Genomic DNA, 20,304 nt, shown 5'->3' on the forward strand with positions numbered 1-20,304 from the left:
ACTAACCAAACCAGTTTAACTTCTTAATTAATTGCTCTTCACAAATTAAAAGTAAATTAATATCTTCGTTAATAGTTATACCAAAAAAAAAATGAAAAATCCACAAATAACCCTTATGAACTTATTTTGCAAAGTTACTCTCCCATTACGACGACGTATTGCAAAGTTCAAAACTGGCGCGCTTCCGAGCGAGTTTCCGTTAGAAACAAAGAACCGATAAAAGAGAGGGTGAACGCTTCAGATTCTTCAAACTTCGCTCAATCTTTCTCCTTCGTTTTCTTTCCACTTTCTTGAGAAACACACAACCCTTCACTTCCCTGAATCTTCAGAAGCTTCTTCTCACGATGGATTTCGATACCGAGTTCCCCATGCTTTCTAGAAGACAACTAGAAGCTATAACCGATTTCCTCAGAGTCGAGCACGAATTCATGGCTCCTAGGTCGTTTTACACATTATCATCCAACGCTCGGAATCGGATGCACGCGGTTTCGACGATAGCTAAGGTAAGCGAAAATCCGAGATTCTTTTTTCCTTTCTTTTTGCTTTGCTTTTATGAGAATCTTAAATTCTTGCATCAATGAATTTTCTGTTTGTTTCTCAGATTTTACTTTCTCGGCAGTTAATCCATTTCTTTCAGCTTTCATTTTCAACGCTGGGTTTTTGGCTTTCTCGTTCAATCTGTCTGGCTACGGTTTTGTTCTTTTGTGCAAGAATCTGATCCGTCATTGTTCGTTTCGTTTTGCTCTCCTTTTTCTAGGCAGCGTTTATAAGCGAGCTTTTGTCTCTGATTGGATTCTTAGAAAATACTAAAGAATTTGAATGCTCGTTTAATTTCATCCGTGAAACAGGAGGAAAACATAATGTATTATCTTTGCGTAGATCTTTTAATCTTATTAATGGATCTGTGTAACTGCTGTGAAGTAAAATTTAACTATCCGCTACTCTTTAAGTTCTTGGATAATTTTCGGAAGCGAAACCGGTTCTTTCGTCCAAGCATATGTCTGTTTCCAAATTTGCTTAATTATTGTCGGATTCTTTTTTCTCTCTGTTTTATTGGCTGTGTTATGAACTCATTTTCCTCCCTGTTTGGTTACCTAGAAAACACGAGGAAAACTGAATGTTTGTTTAATTTTCGCGTTAAAACACGAAGAGAATTGGACATAACTTGCACTGTTTTTTAATCTTGTTTATAGATCTGTCACCGTGGATTGAAATTTTACTGTCTGCGCTGATTTCTTTTCCATGTTTTGCCACAGCTCGCTAGCACCGAAACTATGGATACGTACATTCCGTATGTTGCAGTGAATTACTTCGATCGCTTTATTTCAACGAATTCGCTTTCAGTAAATATATTTCTTTCTTTAAGGCTTTCTTTAAGAAGTTTTGAAATTTTTCATTGTATTTTCTTTGATTTGTTGTGTTAAAGTCCTTGTTTTTCTCAAGGAATTACAAGGGTCTTCTTTACTTGATAAAATTCGTTTGGTTGCAATATGTTGCTACACACTTTCCGCCAAGATGAGGACAAAGAATTTCTTCCAAAAGGACATTCTGGTAAACCACAATTTCCACTGAAATTAAAATGACGTTGAATTCTAAGCTCACATTAGTTAACGAAAATTACACCACAAAATGCACTGATCTTTTGCGCAGACGAGAAGAGAAGCGGTTTACAAAAGCGAAGTTGTAATGAGAATGGAATTTCGCATTCTCAGCGGACTTGACTGGCGAATGCGATCTATAACTCCCTTTCACTTCCTGGATCACTATTATCCCACCTTCAAAAGAATCGGGGGTTTTAAACGCCGATGCATTAATGAGATCATAGTCCAGTCTCAAGGAGGTAACATAACAAGAATTTGTTTGAATCTGTATATTCGCTAGTAGTGGTGCTGAGTGAACATTTTTTTCTCATATGTCTACAGAGGTCTACTTCGCTCAATTCAAACCTTCTGAGATTGCAATGTCCGCTTTACTGGCTGCTACTTACCTTGGATATTCCTCAGAATTTACCTCAATTGAGAGATCACTTCGCATTTCGGTACATGCAACGGAAACTTTATACTATCCTGTTCTTCTTGTGGGAGCTTATGACCTGTTGTCTTGATTAGTAAATTATGCCAAATTATATTTTTATACTATCCTGTTCTTCTAGGAGGATCTTAAGGCCTGTTATCAAGAGATGGTTGATCTTTGTCGTAAAAGGAGAATCAACATACGTAGCACTACTGGAGAAGTTATCTTTTCTATTATTCCCTCCTCATCGGTAGAAGCTTCAGGATCACAAGCAGCTGAATTACAAGTACAAAGACAAAGCGAGAGCTCGACGACCCAGTTTTTGAACATGGTGTTGGATAATGATGATGAAGAAGAAGACGACGAAAATGTAGCACTGTTAAACCGCCGAAAACGGAATACGAGCGAGGAAGCGGTGGAGGCACCTAAAGAAGTTGCAGAAGGCAAGAGCGAGGCACAGAAACTAGGAGAGGTGAAGCAAAAGGCAACGAGTGTAGCAGGTATACGTATATCTGAAGAGAAAGAAGTAGAAGCTGGGTGTGGAGCAAGACAGGACAAGGGCGAAGAGAAATCTGAAAAAATGGTAGAAAGTGGGAGCGGAACAAGAGATGAGGAGTCCAAGGGGCCATGTGAAGAAACGGTAGGAGCTGAGAGCAGCGGAGCAGAAGAGGACAGGGGCAAGGCTGTAGATGAAATGTCTGAAAGCGAGAATGAGCTGCGAAAAAGACAGATAAAAGGCAAGGGCAAGGCTGTAGAGGAGGCACCTAAAGAAGTTGCAGAGGCAAGGAAACAGGGAGATGTAGCGACAGGAGCAGGTATACGTATATCTGAAGAGAAAGAAGTAGAAAGTGGGAGCGGAACAAGAAATGACGTGTCGAAAGTGCTATGTAAAGAAATAGTAGGAGGTGAGAGCAGCAGAGCAAGAGAGGACAAGGCTATAGATGAAATGTTTGAAAGAAACAGACAGATAAGAGGCAAGAGCAAGGCTGCACTTGAAATGTTGAGGTCAAAGACAGGTCTAGAGGATGCACCATTCAGGGCAATGAACTTTAAGGTGAAGTGGCCTGTTATTGTGCAGCCAGGTGAGAACGTTGACAATATAGATCCGAGCCTATATATAGATGAATCCAGCATTACAACCGCTCGATCTCCTACAACGATAAGAGGGAGCGGCAACGTTCTACCTATAGTTTCCAATCCTTGTCAGTGCACTATCTTGTAGAAGACCAACAAATAAAAATTCTACACCCAAATAAAGGGGAAAAATGCTGTCAAGTAAGTATATCTTGACGTACTTCTAATCCTGGTCTAGATAACTGTTTGCGGATTGTGCAATATTTTGATTCTTCTGTATAGGGCGGCATTACACAGCAAGTGCTTCCCAGGATTCCGTTTAATTCTCCATAATTGATTTTCAAACCATATATGATCCTTGTTTTCTCCTCCTTAAAAACCGTATAACCAACCCTTCTATCACACCAATATTCCTTAAATACTTCCAGTAATTTCAAAGTATTCAATTTTTTTTTTCTAGTATACATGTATATTTTGGAACACTTGAAGACCAGAATCTAAAAATATTCAATCATTATCCATTTGTTTTTTTATTTCTTTAAGATGTAACTTAATATTTTCTTTGTGGTATCCAAAACTTTTTATTTTTCTTTAGATGGATTTAAGGGTACTATTGCATAGAAAAGTAGAGAAAAGATTGTGGAATTTTAATGAGATATATGATAATGGTATTAGTAGAATTCTTTCTTGATAATTAAACTTTTAGAATTATTAGTTTTCCTTTAAATAGTAGTAACTTACGATGAATGAAAGGTATAATTATGAAATTTAATAATATCTCTAAATTAAGAGTTATTATATAAGTTAATATTTTTTAAAGTTCTCCAATAATTTTTTTATTGATACTTATTGAAAATTAATTATTACTATAATAATATAAATAATTATATTTCTTTGTTATAATATAATCACAAATAATACCTTTTTATATTGTAATAATCGCCATTATGGATTAATATGGAAGTAACAGTGTTTCTTTATTTATTAATATTTTATATTACTATAAAATACTTTTAAAATTTTGGTTAATGTATCCGTGAAATATCGTATTCTAAATTTGAAAAAAGTTGTTCTATTCCAATTACTTTTTCATCTTATAAGTAACTATTTGGCCCAATTTGGTAGCTGAATAAAAAGCACACTTAATAGTATATATTTCGTATAATGTATATGGAGAAAGATCCATATATTTGGTATGATAGAAAGCAAACTCAATATTTAAATCCAACACTTGTATTATAAATTAGTTAAAACACATATACATGTGTATTTATATTTTTTTATGATGATAAGAAAATAATTTTTATCATAATTATTAAAAAAAATATTTTAATAAAAAATAGTTTTTAAATAAATAATTTTTATAGATTTATTTGAGTTTTGAAAAAAATAATAAAGTAAAAATTAATTGATAAGCAATTGTATCCAATAAAAGAGCAGCGTTAAACAATAGATATAAAATGATCATAAAAATGAGTTTTCTAGTAATAAAAACAATAAAAAAAACACATAATAAATAAATGGCTTAATTATTCCGATCATACTCAGTTTGGTTCCAAAATTTTAAAATGATACCCACTTTTAAGTTTGTCTCAATTTAGTACCCGTATATGTTTATTTGTTTGTCTCATATATATCTATTTGTTTCAAGTACCCATATATGTTTATTTATTTCAATTTAGTACCCGTTCGATTTGTTTGAATTTTGTCTGAATATTTTTTTACAAAACAGAAAAATATTGTGCTCCCTTAAGACCAAATTTATTATTGATATAAATGTTATATTTATATTTGTTATTAAAAATGACTTATAAAATTAAATATTGAAATTTATATCAAAGTTAATGGTAAAAGTCATGAATAACAAATTTACCCAAACTGTATTATTCATGAGTATAACAAATATCAATGTAACAAAACATAAATATGTTATTCATGACTTTTATCATTAACTTTAATATAATTTTCAATACTTAATTTTATAAGTCATTTTTAGTAACAAATATCAATATAACATTTATATAAATAATAAATTTTGTCTTAAAAGAGATATAATATTTCTCTATTTAAAAAATATATATATTTAAACAAAATTCAAACAAATATGGCAGAGACTAAATTGAAACAAATAAACAAATATAGGTACTAAATTACAAATAGACACATGTGGGGACTAGATTGAAATCAAGATAATGGCACTGTGACGGTACCTTGCCACGTGTCACTGACAATGCCACGTGTCACATCAAGGATTTGACACATGGCAATTTATTTTAAATTAGAAAAAATTAAGAAAAACAAAAAAAAAAATAGAGGCTGATACATGACAAGGTACTTAACGGTGTTTGCGAAAACTTAACGGAGGGTACTAAGTTGATGCACATTACGAATTTGAGTACTAAATTGAGACAAACTTAAAAGTGGATACTATTTTGAAATTTTGGAACCAAACTGGTATGATCCGAGTAATTATACCTAAATAAATAAAATCACATCGAATAGTGTCGTTGGAATATTTTCATAGTTTGTATATGATATATATATATATATATATATATATATATATATATATATATATATATATATATATATATATATATATATATATTACTGTATGTTCTTAAAGTTATTTATTGGTTTACTTTATTGTTTTCATTTGTTTAACACTGATACGGTTAACTTTGTCTATTTTATATGATTAACAAAAAAAAGTTTCCATTTGTTTTTTGGACATTTTAATTTTATAATTTAAAATGAGTAACTTTAACTTGTGTGTCTATTATTAGGTGTTTTTATTAAATATTATGAGAATAGATAAATTTGAAAAAAAAAATAATGAGTTTTGAGCACGAAGAACTTTGGATGTAATGTACCTAATTGATAATTTCAGTTTCAATTTAAAATAAATAAATAAATAAGTCAAGCGAGAGACGATTTTTGTGACAAAGGAAATCATGTTCAGGGATGTCAAAAAAATCCGTAACCTTCTGCGGATAAAATCCGCAATGGGTAGAAAATGGATATTAAAAATGGATACCCGTTATCCGCGGGTACAGATATTTTTGATACTTGCATGTTAACGGGGCAGGTACGGGTATCATAATATCTGTACCCGTGGATACCCGTACCCGCTAAACTTACACCCCTTGACATTATTCTCTTTTCTTTCTTTGAAATTGGACATATACATCAAACCTTATATAGACAATGACGTTTATGGTATGTTTGTTGTTAAATGATGGAATTAAAATAAGAATACTTGACACGTGACAATTGAGGTTTATTATTTGTTTATTTTGTTTATTTTTCAGAAATCAATCTAATAGAGTGAGTTTGTTTATTTTGTTTAACATCATTTTATATTTACTTTTACAATTATTTGGACTTGTATCAACTTGAGTTTATTTGAACTTTATTTAAAATTTATGACAATGATATATTTTATTTTATTTTAATTAAATTTATGATTAAATATTTATTTTTTAAATAATTTTACAAATACCCGCGGGTACCCATGGATACCCGCGGATATGAAAAAAATAGGCGGGTACCCGCATAATGGATATCCGACGCGCCTCGTTGACATCCCTAATCATGTTCATTTAGCAGACTTTGTTTATATATTTTTTTTTATGTGAAGTCGTGTATTGGGACAACCGAATGGAGATCGAGGGAGGTATTGATTTAGAGTTTTTAAAATGGATAATCCGACCCGACCTAATTTAATTTATTATGGGTTGATTATTTAATAAGTCAATCTAATCCGAATCATTTATTAGCGAGTCAAAAAAAATGAATTTGGTCCGACTCACCACGAGTTGGTGGGTTAAACGAGTTGGCTCGAAGATTCACTTAATTAAAAAAAGTACAATTATTTATTTATGTTTTAGTCAAAACAAAATTATAATTTTAATTAAAATCTAAATAAATTTTAATACAATCCAAATAAAAACTAAAATCACAAAAATAAAAATTATCTATGTGTTGGCTAAAAAAAACAACCTAGCATGATCCAAATGCAAAATCCAACCCTGCTCACCATGGGTTCAACCCGGGTGAGTCGGGTTCTAGGTGAGTCAGGTCAAAAATCAATCCGTATTGAAATTTGTAAGAAAATTTCAACACAATCCGGTTCGAACCCATGATGAGCCGGTTTGGCTTGCGGGTTCCAACTCATTTTGACAGCTCTAAATGACCCCCAAATTTTTTAATATATATAAATTAATATATAATTTAAAATATTTTTTTAAAAGTTTATTATATTTTATATATTTGGCACCTACAAAATTTTTCATATATTTATATAAAGATTTTGACATCTCTAAAATATTTATTGATTCATAAAAAAATGAAATGAAGTAACGATTTCTATTGAATTTAGAAATGAAGTTGTGCATTCTTATAACAATATATGTGTAATTTTTTTGTTTGAATTAATTTATTGAATTTAGGATGGGAATGAGTGGAGTGTATGTTGTCTACGAATTGTTCCATGAATTTGCATTGTGATTTTATATTGAATTGTTGATGGTTACTTTTCTGTAAAACTTTCCATGACGTTGACGATGAAGATTTCTTTCACCCATGCAAGAAAAGATTTTAACACTGATTATTTTAAACATTGTACTTCGATTTGACAATCAAAACATATTTAGACAAGGTAAAAAAGATAACTTTTTGGCTTCAGTTGAATCGAAACATAAACTTTCATATTAGGCTTCAGTTCATTTAGAACCAAAGCATAAAGCATAAAACCACAAATAAATAATGAAAAGAAAATGTGCTAAATATTACAATAAGACAGAATCAAAATTTACAAGTAAATGTGCTAAATATTATTGTACATTTGTATTATATATTTTGCAAAAAGCATCTTTATTAACTATATGGACGTCACGGGAATAGGTGTAGGACCCTTGAATTTCTACACAAAAAGATAATAATTTCAATTAGTTTATAAAAATATAAAGTTGCAAAGTATTTGATTCAATGCAATTATTGTTGCTTACCAACTAGCTGTAATACGAGCATGAACAACGATTATCATCCATTGCATTACATAATAACTACACTCATATGAGTCAGTTTGTTTATTACACTATAATATATCAACACAATTATAAATAATTGAGGAAGAAAATGAATGAAACAATTATATATAGACCAAAATAACAAACCTGGAAGGAAAACCATGCAAGTTTTTTTGCCTTAGCAGTTGATTTTCCTAACATGTTATGTCCAACAATTGAACGATGAATAAGGGAATATTTTATGATACACTTATATAACAAAGAAAGTTCATAACATTGAGGTTCTTACCAATCTATTACTTGTTTGAGATGGTTGGGGGAGACTTCTGCAAGGAGCAAAACTACATAGTAATGTTGTCCTTTAGAGAAACCACAAGTAGTTGTTAATGACGCCTGAATTGAAAATAACTTCATTGTTATACTTTAAAATGATAGATTATAATTACAAGTCAATAAACTACACTTACACAACAATATAAGGGACTAATGTTGTGTTCTTTTGAAGTGATTTATTGTATAAACAAATTTGGAAGCGCGGATTGGTGTGGTGAAAGTGTGTTCATTTCACAGTATTTTGAGGCGATGGTGAGAGATGAATCGTAGGATTACTCCATAATCCCATCCCGCTATATCTGTGAAGATTTAAGGGTGACCAAAGAGGTTTTGCAAAAATACCCTTGTTTTAATATCATGTTTCATGCATATGTATATTTTTCTTTCTTTCCCTAGAGGTTGAGAGAGTCTTTGAGATACATGGTTCATGGTGAAGAACCCATAGCAATAATGGAGGAATGGCGGGTCATGTTGTGCAATTCCATGGGGATTAAGATGCAACCACGTTTGAGCATTAGAATCAGTTATGGGTTGTGTTATACCCGATTTTGGAATTGTGTGAAGGAGGTGGAATCAGTTCTTGAGGAAGTTGGAACCAATGCACATGAATTCTATTGGGAATCGATTACCTTGAGCATGGAATCAATTCCATTCATTGGAGACAGTAATTCCAAAACGTGAGGGACCTGTGCTTATGTTGGATGGTAAATACAAGGGTGTATTTTTGAGTCTAGTGGAGAGCGATTTGGACTAGGAAATGACCACTATTAGGGATGTTGATACCCATGAGCTACTAAATGTGAAGCTTGAACAAATTGTGGAGTATATAGAGGACCCAAGCTTGTTGCGACATTGATTTTGTTGCATCTGATACCGCATATGACTATTTTCATTTGGATCAACTTATTTGCAAGTATGAATCTTTGGAATCTTTGATACCCTATTGCAATCTCCTGTAATGTCAGATTTCATTTTAGATCAATTGACTCACTTTTCATTCATTAGCTTAGTATCTTTTGTTTTTCTACCGAAAGAATAATGTATCACTTAATCAAAATATATTTTCAATTAATAATTTAATATCCAACTTTGGTGTTTTCTTTCTTCAAAACCAGGTAAAACATCTCAATACCGCAACATATGGGTTCCATTTGAATGTGTATTATAAAACCCTACCTTGGTGTGTACTTGAGTTTGTTCGTGGTATATCACTATTGTGTGGCTATGGTTGGTGTTGTAATGAGTTGAGTTTTCTTCAAACAAAATGTTTTCATTTGTTTTCTTCACACAAAATGTTTTGATGACTATTGCAATGAGTTGAGTTTTATTTAATGTACATTCTGCTTATTATCTTCACAATTTTATATAAATTAATCATGCAAATAATCATTAATATATAAATTACTAATAAAACAAAAATTAATACCCTATGTATGTGTTTAAGACTTCGTACTAGGGGGTCGGAAATATAGCCAACCAAATAGGGCAGACAAAAAAAATATTAAAATGTATGTGTCACAATATATACATGATCTGTTGGCACAAAAACTAAAGTATTTGCTACGAGAACTTCCTCTATCGTGACATTAACCTTATTGTCTGATAGCTCCATACCATGAAGAATTGTGGTTGCCTCAAATATTGTTCCACGTGCCACTAGTGTTCTCTTTGTACCATCCACAACATATAACTGAAATGGACGAGTGTCGTCCATGTCATCTTTTGGTAGGGGTGAACCTGAACAATTCCCTTTTTAGCTTCTACTGCCAAGATTAGTGTTATTTCATTAAAGAACAATTATTCAATTCATAATTGAGCACAAAATGATTCTTAATTTTACCTGTGGGAGGTACACAAGGTTCTCATGAAGCAGATAGAAATGACATAACTATCGAACTATTGTTATAACTAGCTGATAACCCTTTCGGTCACTTGCTTAGTGACTTGATCATAGAGTTCCTCTTTGACTTTTGTGAGTGATTTTCTCTGTCAACCTTTCTTCATACTTAACATTGTGGGTGCTAGAAGACTAGCGACGGAAGCCTCCAAAATAGAGGCGAATACTTACTTTTGATCTAACAACACACTCATCCAAGATGCTCAGACTGTCTAATTGCAGTAGTAAGAATGTCATGACAAAGGGTGTAGGCTTCCGATCTAGGTTAAACCAAAGCCTATACTTCAATAGGCTCTGGTTCTCTAAAATAATTGAAGCCTATTATGATATAGGCTTCGGTCATTTAAAAAACTTAAATTTATACCACTAAAATAAAATATTTTAAATTTTCAGTGACATTTTTGAAATAATTTGTTAAATTTTAAGTTTTGATTCTTGAGCAACCGAAGTTTATTTCATTATATGTTTTAATTTTATAAACAATTGAAGCTTGTATCTCTATCACTTACTTAAATATTTTAAAAAAATAACATTTTTTAAAATTATTGCGAACTTTCCTATTTACGTATAAGTTACGGTTCGTTGAAAAATCAAAGCATAAAAATTTACAACAATTTTAAAAATACTACCCCATTTTTATATATTGCGTTTCTCTAATATCTGAGGTATATGTCAAAACATCTTTTTACACTCGTGTTTGCCTGAAAAATCGAAGAAAGTATGAGTAAAGGTGGTGCTCTATTGTTGGAGAAATGATTCTCTAGAATGTGCTAACAATGGCTATTACCGAACTTCAATGGTCCATAGCAGTGACAACATGCATGATTTGTAGCAGACATAACAGACATACACTAACACAAAAAAGGCCTTTAACGTCACCCCAATAACGTCTGCCTAAAAAAAGCCCAACGTTAAAAATGACCGGTGGCATTTTTGTAAATAACGAGACCTTTTTAACGTCTGACGTGGAGCGGGCAGACGTTACTTAACGTCTGTTAAAAAATACCCCGACGTCACTCAAAAAAGGACGTCCCTTGACGTCGGACCAGCGCGCGCCAGACGTCCCTTTACGTCGGCCCCTCCCACCCCCGACGTCACTTAACGTCGGACATAACACCCCCGACGTTAAGCTTTAGTTTATCTCTGCGCGAAACGCAGAAACCCTCGCGCTGTTCATCGTTTCCGCGAGAGTTCCCGCCGGCGACGCCATTTCCAACCCCCTCCAGGTGAGTTTTGAAAGGTTTTCGCCATCAAACTTGTTGGGGTTTGATTATGGGTTGATTTTACGCGTTTTGAACCGATTATTTTCCATTTTCATCCCCATTTGCAGCGTTTTGAGATTCGTCCCACTTGCTCTTTGTTCCCATTTGGCCAGCAATGTGTGGAGACCCTAGACTTCCTCTCAAAGTTCGTCTTTTAATTAGAAGAGGTTAGTTCGTCCCACTTGCTAGTTCATTTTATGTTTTTTCCCACCCACCAATTAAACAATACCTTAGTCTAATTATTGTCCATGTAGATTTGGGATGCTTCTCGTTGCAAGAAGATAAGGTCTATGGAGGGTCATCGGTTACGTGTTGGAGCCTTGGCCTGGAGTTCATCTCTTTTGTCTTCTGGCGGCAGGGATAAGAATATTTATCAAAGAGATATCCGTGCACAAGATGATTTTGTCAGTAAACTGTCAAGGCACAAATCAAAGGTCAATCTTGTTTTTATTTCTTACAGTTTCATCTTGTCTAACTATTCTACTGTACATGATATCCAACAACATATTGATTTTCCTTTTTGTTTCTTTAAAGGTTTGTGGACTGAAGTGGTCTTATGATAACCGTGAGTTGGCATCTGGAGGAAATGACAACAGAGTATGCAAGTGCAAACTTAAGCATTCTTTTGAACTATTATTCTTTATTCTCATGCACAAGTACTAATAATTTTTTTGGCAGTTGTTTGTATGGAATCAACACTCAACTCAGCCTTTCCTCTTACATGGAGTCAGTCATCTCCCGTCACCCTTAGAAATCCAGTTCTGGCGGTAAAATCATTATTTGCTCTATCATTGTATAGAAACTGAGACATTACAATGAAAATAGCTTATCTAGAGTTTATTATACTACTATAAAGTTGTAAAAAATGCCTAAATTAAATGTCATTTTAGTTGACCATTCATAGTTGGGAGGTATGATTCTTTAAGTTTCTTTCGGCCTATAAATTGTTTTAAGAACTTGTGGCATTTACCACTTCAAATATTAAGACATTTAGAGATACATTTTCTTAAACAATACCTGCTCTGCGCTTTCCATTTTCTTAATACAAATAAAATGGTGTTCAACCTTTATATTTGGCAGGTTTGCAATCTCGTGTGGTCTAAAAATATCAACGAACTAGTAAGCACACATGGTTACTCCCAGATCCAGATAATTGTTTGGAGATACCCCACAATGTCAAAGGTACACCATCTACTATGATAAGATGTATCTCTTTTCTTATTTTTACTTTATTCAAACCTGCTTTACCACCATTTTTGGTCCTTTGATGCAGCTGGCCACTCTTACTGGCCACACATACAGAGTTCTCTATCTTGCCATTTCTCCAGATGGACAGGTATTTCAGTTCTTTAACCTATTCCTTTTTCATCACTCTGTCTTTGATTATGAAAATGAGTTCTTTGTCGTATCATCTATATGTTGTGTTTCTGCTTGTGATGAGTTATACTGTTTCAGACTATTGTAACTAGAGCTGGAGATGAAACACTTAGGTTCTGGAATGTATTCCCATCCCCTAAATCACAGGTAATTTACTCATTTAAAGATGGATAAAAACAATTGAAGCCCTGCGGCTTTTTTGTATTTGTGAATATAGTACGTTTAGTCATACTAGGAACTCTATCACTATTACTTTGACTAGAGATACATTAAATTCACTTTAAATAGTTTTTATGACAGCTGCAGTTTTCATTTTTCTTTCTTGTACTTTTCCCCTTTGAGAAATAACTTTTAATTTCAAGTTGTTTTGCATTTTATTAAAATGAGTGGTGTATCATTACTTGAATTTATCTATTTTATGTTTGTTCCTGGAAAGAAACTAAGTATATAGGACAATTATTATTTGTGCATATGAAAAATGCTTTATATATCTTGTTCACGTGGGATTAAAAAATATTTAACCAAAAATACAATTATATACTGCAAAAACTTGATCAACAATCATCATGCCAATCCTTTTACTTCATGTCATATATTGCTTAAATATGTTTGATTGATGGTTAATCATCTAGTTATCTCTGCCAACCTTAGTAAAATGATTTAGTGTTTAGATTGGATTGATGGTTGTTCTCATCAAGTGATGGGAATAAATCCTTTTATGTTAAATTTCACATGATCATCCCATGTAAAAAATTTCAGGTGTATGGATGTTGTAAAAACAGTCAATTTTTTTTTAAAATAGAGCAGTTTAACGTCTGGTGTGCTCTGACAGACTTTATTTAACGTCTGACCGTACCAGGGCCGACGTTATTTAATGTCTGATGGGCTCTGACAGACGTTAAATTGCTCAGATTTTTGGCTCATTTCAGCGCGAAAATTGACGTCTGCTGTTATTGGCCCGACGTTGAATAACGTCAAACTCTTAATGGACCGACGTCAAGTGACGTCTGCTATTTTTCTGACGTTATTTTGACGTCACCCGCTACGACGTCGGTGTTTGGACAGACGTCAAAGATCGAAAATATCGGACGTTAAAAGGCTTTTTTGTGTTAGTGATAGCCGACGTCAATTGCACAAATTCATTGTATTTATAAGTTCAAAATATTTGTTAATGAAATAACCTAGTACTAACTTACATAATAAATCTATAACAATAATTTATAACAATATATAGAAGTGATTCCCCTTTTTGTGTCCATTTTTCAAAATATCGATTTTACCCCTTTAAATATAATAATTTATTAAATTTTAAAAAATTGACGGTTACTTTTACAAATTTTTTATAAAATCATATGTTTCTATTTCTTCTCTTCTTCTTTATTTATTAATGGTTATTCTTTTATTTGTTCTGATATATTTCACTTTATTTTTAATAAATATAATTTTAATATATATATATATATATATATATATATATATAAACTTAATAACATTATAATATTATCACCTATTAATATAATATCACGCATATTTAAAAATTGTATACACACAGGCGCGATAGCGCTTATCGCGCCTGTGTTACGCTAGTTATATTTTTATATTGAAATTTCATATATTCTTTATAAAGTAATTTTATTTTTTTTCACAAAAATAATTTTGGAATAAAAATCTTTTTCTTTCCAAAATTTTTGTCTATTTATTTCTTTAAGAGTTTCTTTTAATAAAAGTTGTCTTTATCCACTTATAAGTGAAACATTATTAGACATTCAATTAACTTAAAACCTTTTCTCAAATATATTTACATCTCTTATATAACTTGCACTTGGTGTATATATTAAAGTTGTTACAATATCTTCTTCTTAATTAGTTTATAATTTAATATTATTTAAGATTTTTCTTTTTGTAGAGTACATAAAGTATCCTACTAATCCTTTAATTGCCATGTGAAACTTGTATTATAGCTATGATTGAATCTTAATCTCAACATCTTTCAGTTTTATAAGTATTTGTTGTCTTAAATATTTAAGACGTTAATTTAGTGTATATGATCCATTTAATTCGTGTAAATTTCATTCTACAATATTCAACCTAGTATAGAAGTGAAATAATCTAATTGAATATCAATATAAGTGAAATTTAGAAAATAATTTCTTAAGTTAGAAGTACTTTTTACTTTGAAATTTTATTTTATTTGTGAACTCCATTTTTATATAAGGTGTTCACTTATGACTTTTCTGTAGTTTTAATAACTACTTTAATATGATTCCTCAATCTTTACTTCTAACTTCTTTAGTGAAAATATTGTTTAATTTATATATGGATTTTACCAGATGTATGAATATCATATTTAATTATGAAAAACTATATATAATTATGATTTTTTTTAATTTATTTTTATGGTAAGTAATTGATTTGACATAATATGTAAGACAGAATAATTTAGTTGTCTATGTAATTTTTTAACATTTTTTTCTGTCATTTTTTCTTCAGCTAATGAGTTTATTATTCCAAATATTTTACATAAATGTTTATATTCTTTACTATTAGAATTGTTATACAGTATGAATTATATATGATATAAAGTTTTATTTTATTTAATGGATTTTATCGATATATATTATTGGAATTGTTATAAAATATGAATTCTAATATAAAATTTTATTTTAGATAAGATTGATGTTCAATATTATAAAAACTAAACATTTCTTTTTGCTAAGGAGTTATATTATTATCTTTTATTTTTTGTATGTATTTATTTGTGTATGAGTCAGACAATTTAATTGTTTTTATTTAATATATTTATTTTTATTATTAAAAAGGTTTTAAAATAGATTTTTTTCTGAACATACATCTTTCTGCATTATTGAACGGATGGATTAAAATATAATTATATAAAATAATGTTTAATTACTTGTTTGTTTCTATTTTTGTCAAAAAAAAGTGTTAAATTGATCACTCAATCTTTTGTCTTAATTTAATTTAGTTTTGAATTTTGAAAAATTAATGAAATTTTATTTTTTATATTAAATTTTTTGAAGCAGATTAATGAGTTTTTATAAAAACTGATATTAGAATTATATTAATTACACAAAAAAATAAATCATCATTATTAACTCTTTCAATTTTGATGAAAAATTATGAATCCATTCTAAGATATTCAACAAAAAATATTAAATTGTATCAATTTTTCAAAATTAGAAAGGACTAAAATAATATTTTTGAACAAAAACAAAGACAAAACGAATAATTAAATCTAAAATAAATATATTTTTCAGATGATAAAAAAAAGAAAAAATATAAAAGCTAAAAAATGAGTGAAAGTTGCAAATAAATAAGGAAGCAAGGTTAATTCATAATTAAATATGTTAATATTTTAATAATATTTGTTTATATTTCAATAATATAAATCATTAATATATATATATATATATATATATATATATATATATATATATATATTATACTTGACATTTTTAGAGAGAAGAAGGATAAACTTTATTTTATTTTATCTTATCCGATAATAAAGTTTGTAAAAAGAATTGTTTGCTATCATAAGAATTTATATTTTTTTATGAAATATCACACTTATAAATGCATGACTCATGAGTCTAATATTCTTATGCATTACAGGGAAGCTCAAGCACATTCTGAACATAATCTTATTTCATTGAAAAATATATATATTTATTAGTAACTAATTTTAGTGATCAAAATTTATTAGTAACTATAATGATCAATTTACTTACCAATTTACAAAATAAAAAATTATTAGTTATCAAAATACTCACTATTATGAATGAAAAATTATAATTGGTCTAAAAATTGATTTCTAAAGTTTAACTACCAAGGTTTTAGTTACAAAAAAAAATTGATCACTATACATTAACTATCTTAGTTTTTACTACCAAAAAAATTAGTTTATAAAGTTTCTAATTAATTAGTGATCAATTTAGCGACCAATTATAATTTTTTATTCACAATAGTGACAATTTTAATAATCAATAATTTTTTATTTTATAAATTAATATTTAAATTAGTCACTATAATAACTAACAACTTTTAATCACTTTGCTAATGGAACATTTTATTGTAGTGTTTGATCTTCCAAAAAAAAATAATTGATACATAATTATGAGCTTCTAATATAATAATACATAATCTATATTACACTTTATTCAAAATATTATCACTTATTAATATAATATTATAGATATTTAAAAAATATATATACACACAGAATAATAATATAATGTCTATGTTTACCTTAATAGTATGAAAGAGGTTGTTAAATTGGTAATTTTTAACATGGTATCAAATTAGCCTCTCTCTTTTTTTTCTTTTTCCATAGGTGGCTTTGAAGAAACACTCTGGCGTTATCCATGTGTTGTGTGTCCATAGTATATACAAAACAGCATCATAATAGGAGCCATTGAATCGCACGGTTATACATGTATATATAGGTTTCTCTTTCCTGAATCCCTTGACGTAACGCACGATTTCCCCTCGGTTCTCTATTGTGTCTTGTAATATTATGTAATCTCATCACCCGCGTACGTTCACCCTCGTCTCATGGCTCCGCTTTCGTATTCCTGATCATTCTTCATCCATCTTCTTCTTTTTCTTTTCCTTGCGAGGGTCATGGAATCGAAGAACAAACCCAAGAGGTCCTTATTCACGTGTCTCAAACCAGCCACGTGTCTCATGGATGTGTTGCCTTCATCACCCCCTGCGCCCAAACGCAGCGCCAGGGATCCCTTTCTCTCCTATCTCGCCGTCGCTGACAAGCACGGCGCCGTTTTGCCCGCCATGCTTTCCTCCATGTTCGGAGTCGGAGATATGTTTCAAATTCGCCGGAGAAAGTGGAAGGCCATCAGATCTGCTTTGAACGAAACCTCTTTGGTATCCTTTCTTCTTCTTTTCATTTCTCATATATATTAATTTCCTCTTCTCGCTCCGATAATCTCAATTTGTTTTTTATGGTTTTCGTAGATGAGGTTGGTTGTTAAAAGAAGGAAAGCAAATAAGAACAGATTATCCTTGTCATCAACATCAGTGCACAAAGAAAACACTGAAAAGATCTCAGCCCCTAAACCTAATAAAAGCGGTTACGGAACTTGTTCAAACGTTGCATCCCCTATTTGCTCTTCATCTTCACGCGCCTCTTATCGTCTAACCTCCTCCGTTTCTTCACTGAGCACCGGTCACGTTTCGAGGTTTTCCGCTCCGCAAGCACTGCCATCACCAAATGTTGTGGCGAAGCCGAAGCAACGTGGCATCGATCAAGATAAGAAAGTAGTCTATGATTCAAACATGGCTCTGTGTTTTGTGCTTTCATTTATTCTGTTGATTTTGATGGTGTGGGGAAAATTTATTGCTATACTATTCACTTCGTTGTGGTTGTATCTTGTGCCTCGTTGTGGAAGAAGAGCGAGATGCAACCAGGGTGATTTGTGTGAGGGGAGTGAGTTAGAGATGGCTAAAAGTAATAGTACTAAGAAGAAGGTTGTTATCTATGGAATAGGTGATTAGGATTGTGAGGAGCCATAGTTATCTCTCTCTTACCTTCTTCAGGCTCGATCTCTTCGAAGTTTCGAAGTCAGATAGGGGTGGGGGGTATGGTAATGTTTATTCGTGGGATATGGGAAAACCTTGTTCATGATCTTGGTTTAGAATTTAATCAATTGATTGTGCAAGATATGGTTTCTTAGTTCAATATCTATTCTCCTATTTTAATTAATTTCCTAGATTTTTTACAATTTATTTCAGGATTTAAACTCTTTTGGTAAATAAAATATGAAGTTAAAATTTTTTATGGATATAAGATGCAAAGAATTGATTACACTTGTGATTACACCTATTCCATCTACTCCAAACTCGCCGATCAACCCAAAACACCTTCTTAAAAGTCATAATAATTAAAAACACCATAAAAGCCATAATAATTGAACTAAACTCTGATTTTTGCTTCATAGTTATTAACTAAAAAATCATAATCATCTAAATAATTTTTAAAAAATAATTACTGGACACCTAAAATATTCATCAACATTTTAAATACATCTATATGTGTAAAAAAAAAAGAGATAAAAAGTAAATATAAATACTTAATACATATATAAAAAATATATAAAATTAGGGGCAAATTGAAATATAAGCATAGACAAACGCTCTTTATTTTGTTAAAATCATTATCAAATGTGAAAAAAAAAATTTGGACTCCTTAATCCCCTAATATATTTTTCCTAATTTTCCACCCTTATTTATTTAAAAGATTCATCGATACTTTAAATATTTTTTAATTAAAATCTGAAATTAAAGTTCCTAATTTTTAATTATAACATTCAATTAATAAAATTATTTATAGATAATATAATATGTTTATATTATCTTTCTCTCCTAAAACGTGCAATAAACCATTACCATAAATTTCTCTTACTCCAATAAAATGCAACTCTACACCTTCCTTTCTCTCCTAAAAATAATTCTTAATTGTAAAATTAATACCAAAATATGTATCATAAATAATTTAGTATCATTTTCGATGGTATCATAAATGAAAACTAAATTTCCTGTGGAATCAAATGGAGTTTATACGTGTATCATTGTCTATCATTCACTAATATCACCACATAATCTAATACTACTAACCACATAATCTAATATTACTAACATGTTTCTCATTTATAACAACACTTTAATATTACACTGAGAATCTCTTTGTATATGCCTATGTCAAATCTTTATGTCTTGGCAACAACGATTCTTTCTCTTACATCCACCTCACAACTCTTAATATTACTGCTATAATAACTTTTTATAACATTTAATTCTAAATAAATAATTGTTTATTATAAATATTTTTTATAATTAAAATAGTCAAATCAAAGTTATAAATAACTTTTATGGTGCCAAACTATAATTTTTTATGCTTTGATACGAGTCTAGGAATTATATTCATAAACACCAAAAATCATTAAAATACAAAAATCCTCCGATTTAATACATAAGATTATTTAATTTATATTTTAAAATAAGTTGTCCCCATTAAAATTAAATGGTTCATATTTTTAGTTTTGGATGAACTTGAAAATATGTTTAAAATCATTAAAAGAATTTACATAATTACTATCAAAATTTGACTGATGAAAATAAATATGTTGATAAAATCAAATTTACATTACAAAACTATCTTCAATTAAAAATCAATTTTAGAAACTAAAAATAATTAGTCATTATAGTGACCAATTTAGATATCAATTTATTAAATTAAAAGTTATTGCTAAAATAGTCACTATTATAAATAAAAAATTGTAATTAA

The 20,304-nt window shown here is 30.5% G+C and overlaps 3 protein-coding genes across 3 annotated transcripts; all 3 read left to right on the top strand.

Annotated features, from left to right (window-relative positions):
• The first annotated feature begins 1,673 nt into the window (after window positions 1-1,673).
• On the top strand, window positions 1,674-3,437 carry LOC146886478 (uncharacterized). The gene is made up of 3 exons (XM_085673598.1): window positions 1,674-1,840; window positions 1,923-2,038; window positions 2,153-3,437. The coding sequence occupies exons 1-3, from the start codon at window positions 1,687-1,689 to the stop codon at window positions 3,233-3,235; spliced, it is 1,353 nt and encodes a 450-aa protein (XP_085529724.1). The 5' UTR covers window positions 1,674-1,686; the 3' UTR covers window positions 3,236-3,437.
• A 5,433-nt stretch (window positions 3,438-8,870) lies between these two features.
• LOC114194837 (B-type cell cycle switch protein ccs52A-like) lies at window positions 8,871-17,473 on the top strand. Its single transcript, XM_085673465.1, has 10 exons — window positions 8,871-9,114; window positions 11,506-11,573; window positions 11,864-12,043; window positions 12,144-12,206; window positions 12,288-12,376; window positions 12,514-12,520; window positions 12,690-12,791; window positions 12,883-12,945; window positions 13,065-13,133; window positions 17,335-17,473. The coding sequence occupies exons 1-10, from the start codon at window positions 8,871-8,873 to the stop codon at window positions 17,404-17,406; spliced, it is 957 nt and encodes a 318-aa protein (XP_085529591.1). The 3' UTR covers window positions 17,407-17,473.
• LOC114184691 (uncharacterized) lies at window positions 17,436-18,699 on the top strand. Its single transcript, XM_028072005.2, has 2 exons — window positions 17,436-17,885; window positions 17,976-18,699. Exons 1-2 carry the CDS (start codon window positions 17,625-17,627, stop codon window positions 18,513-18,515), a joined length of 801 nt encoding a protein of 266 aa, XP_027927806.2. The 5' UTR covers window positions 17,436-17,624; the 3' UTR covers window positions 18,516-18,699.
• Window positions 18,700-20,304: the final 1,605 nt, after the last annotated feature.

Source organism: Vigna unguiculata, chromosome 5, assembly GCF_037176805.1.
Source record: "Vigna unguiculata cultivar grain cowpea cultivar isolate G323 ecotype 2 chromosome 5, ASM3717680v1, whole genome shotgun sequence".
NCBI classification, from domain to species: domain Eukaryota; kingdom Viridiplantae; phylum Streptophyta; class Magnoliopsida; order Fabales; family Fabaceae; genus Vigna; species Vigna unguiculata.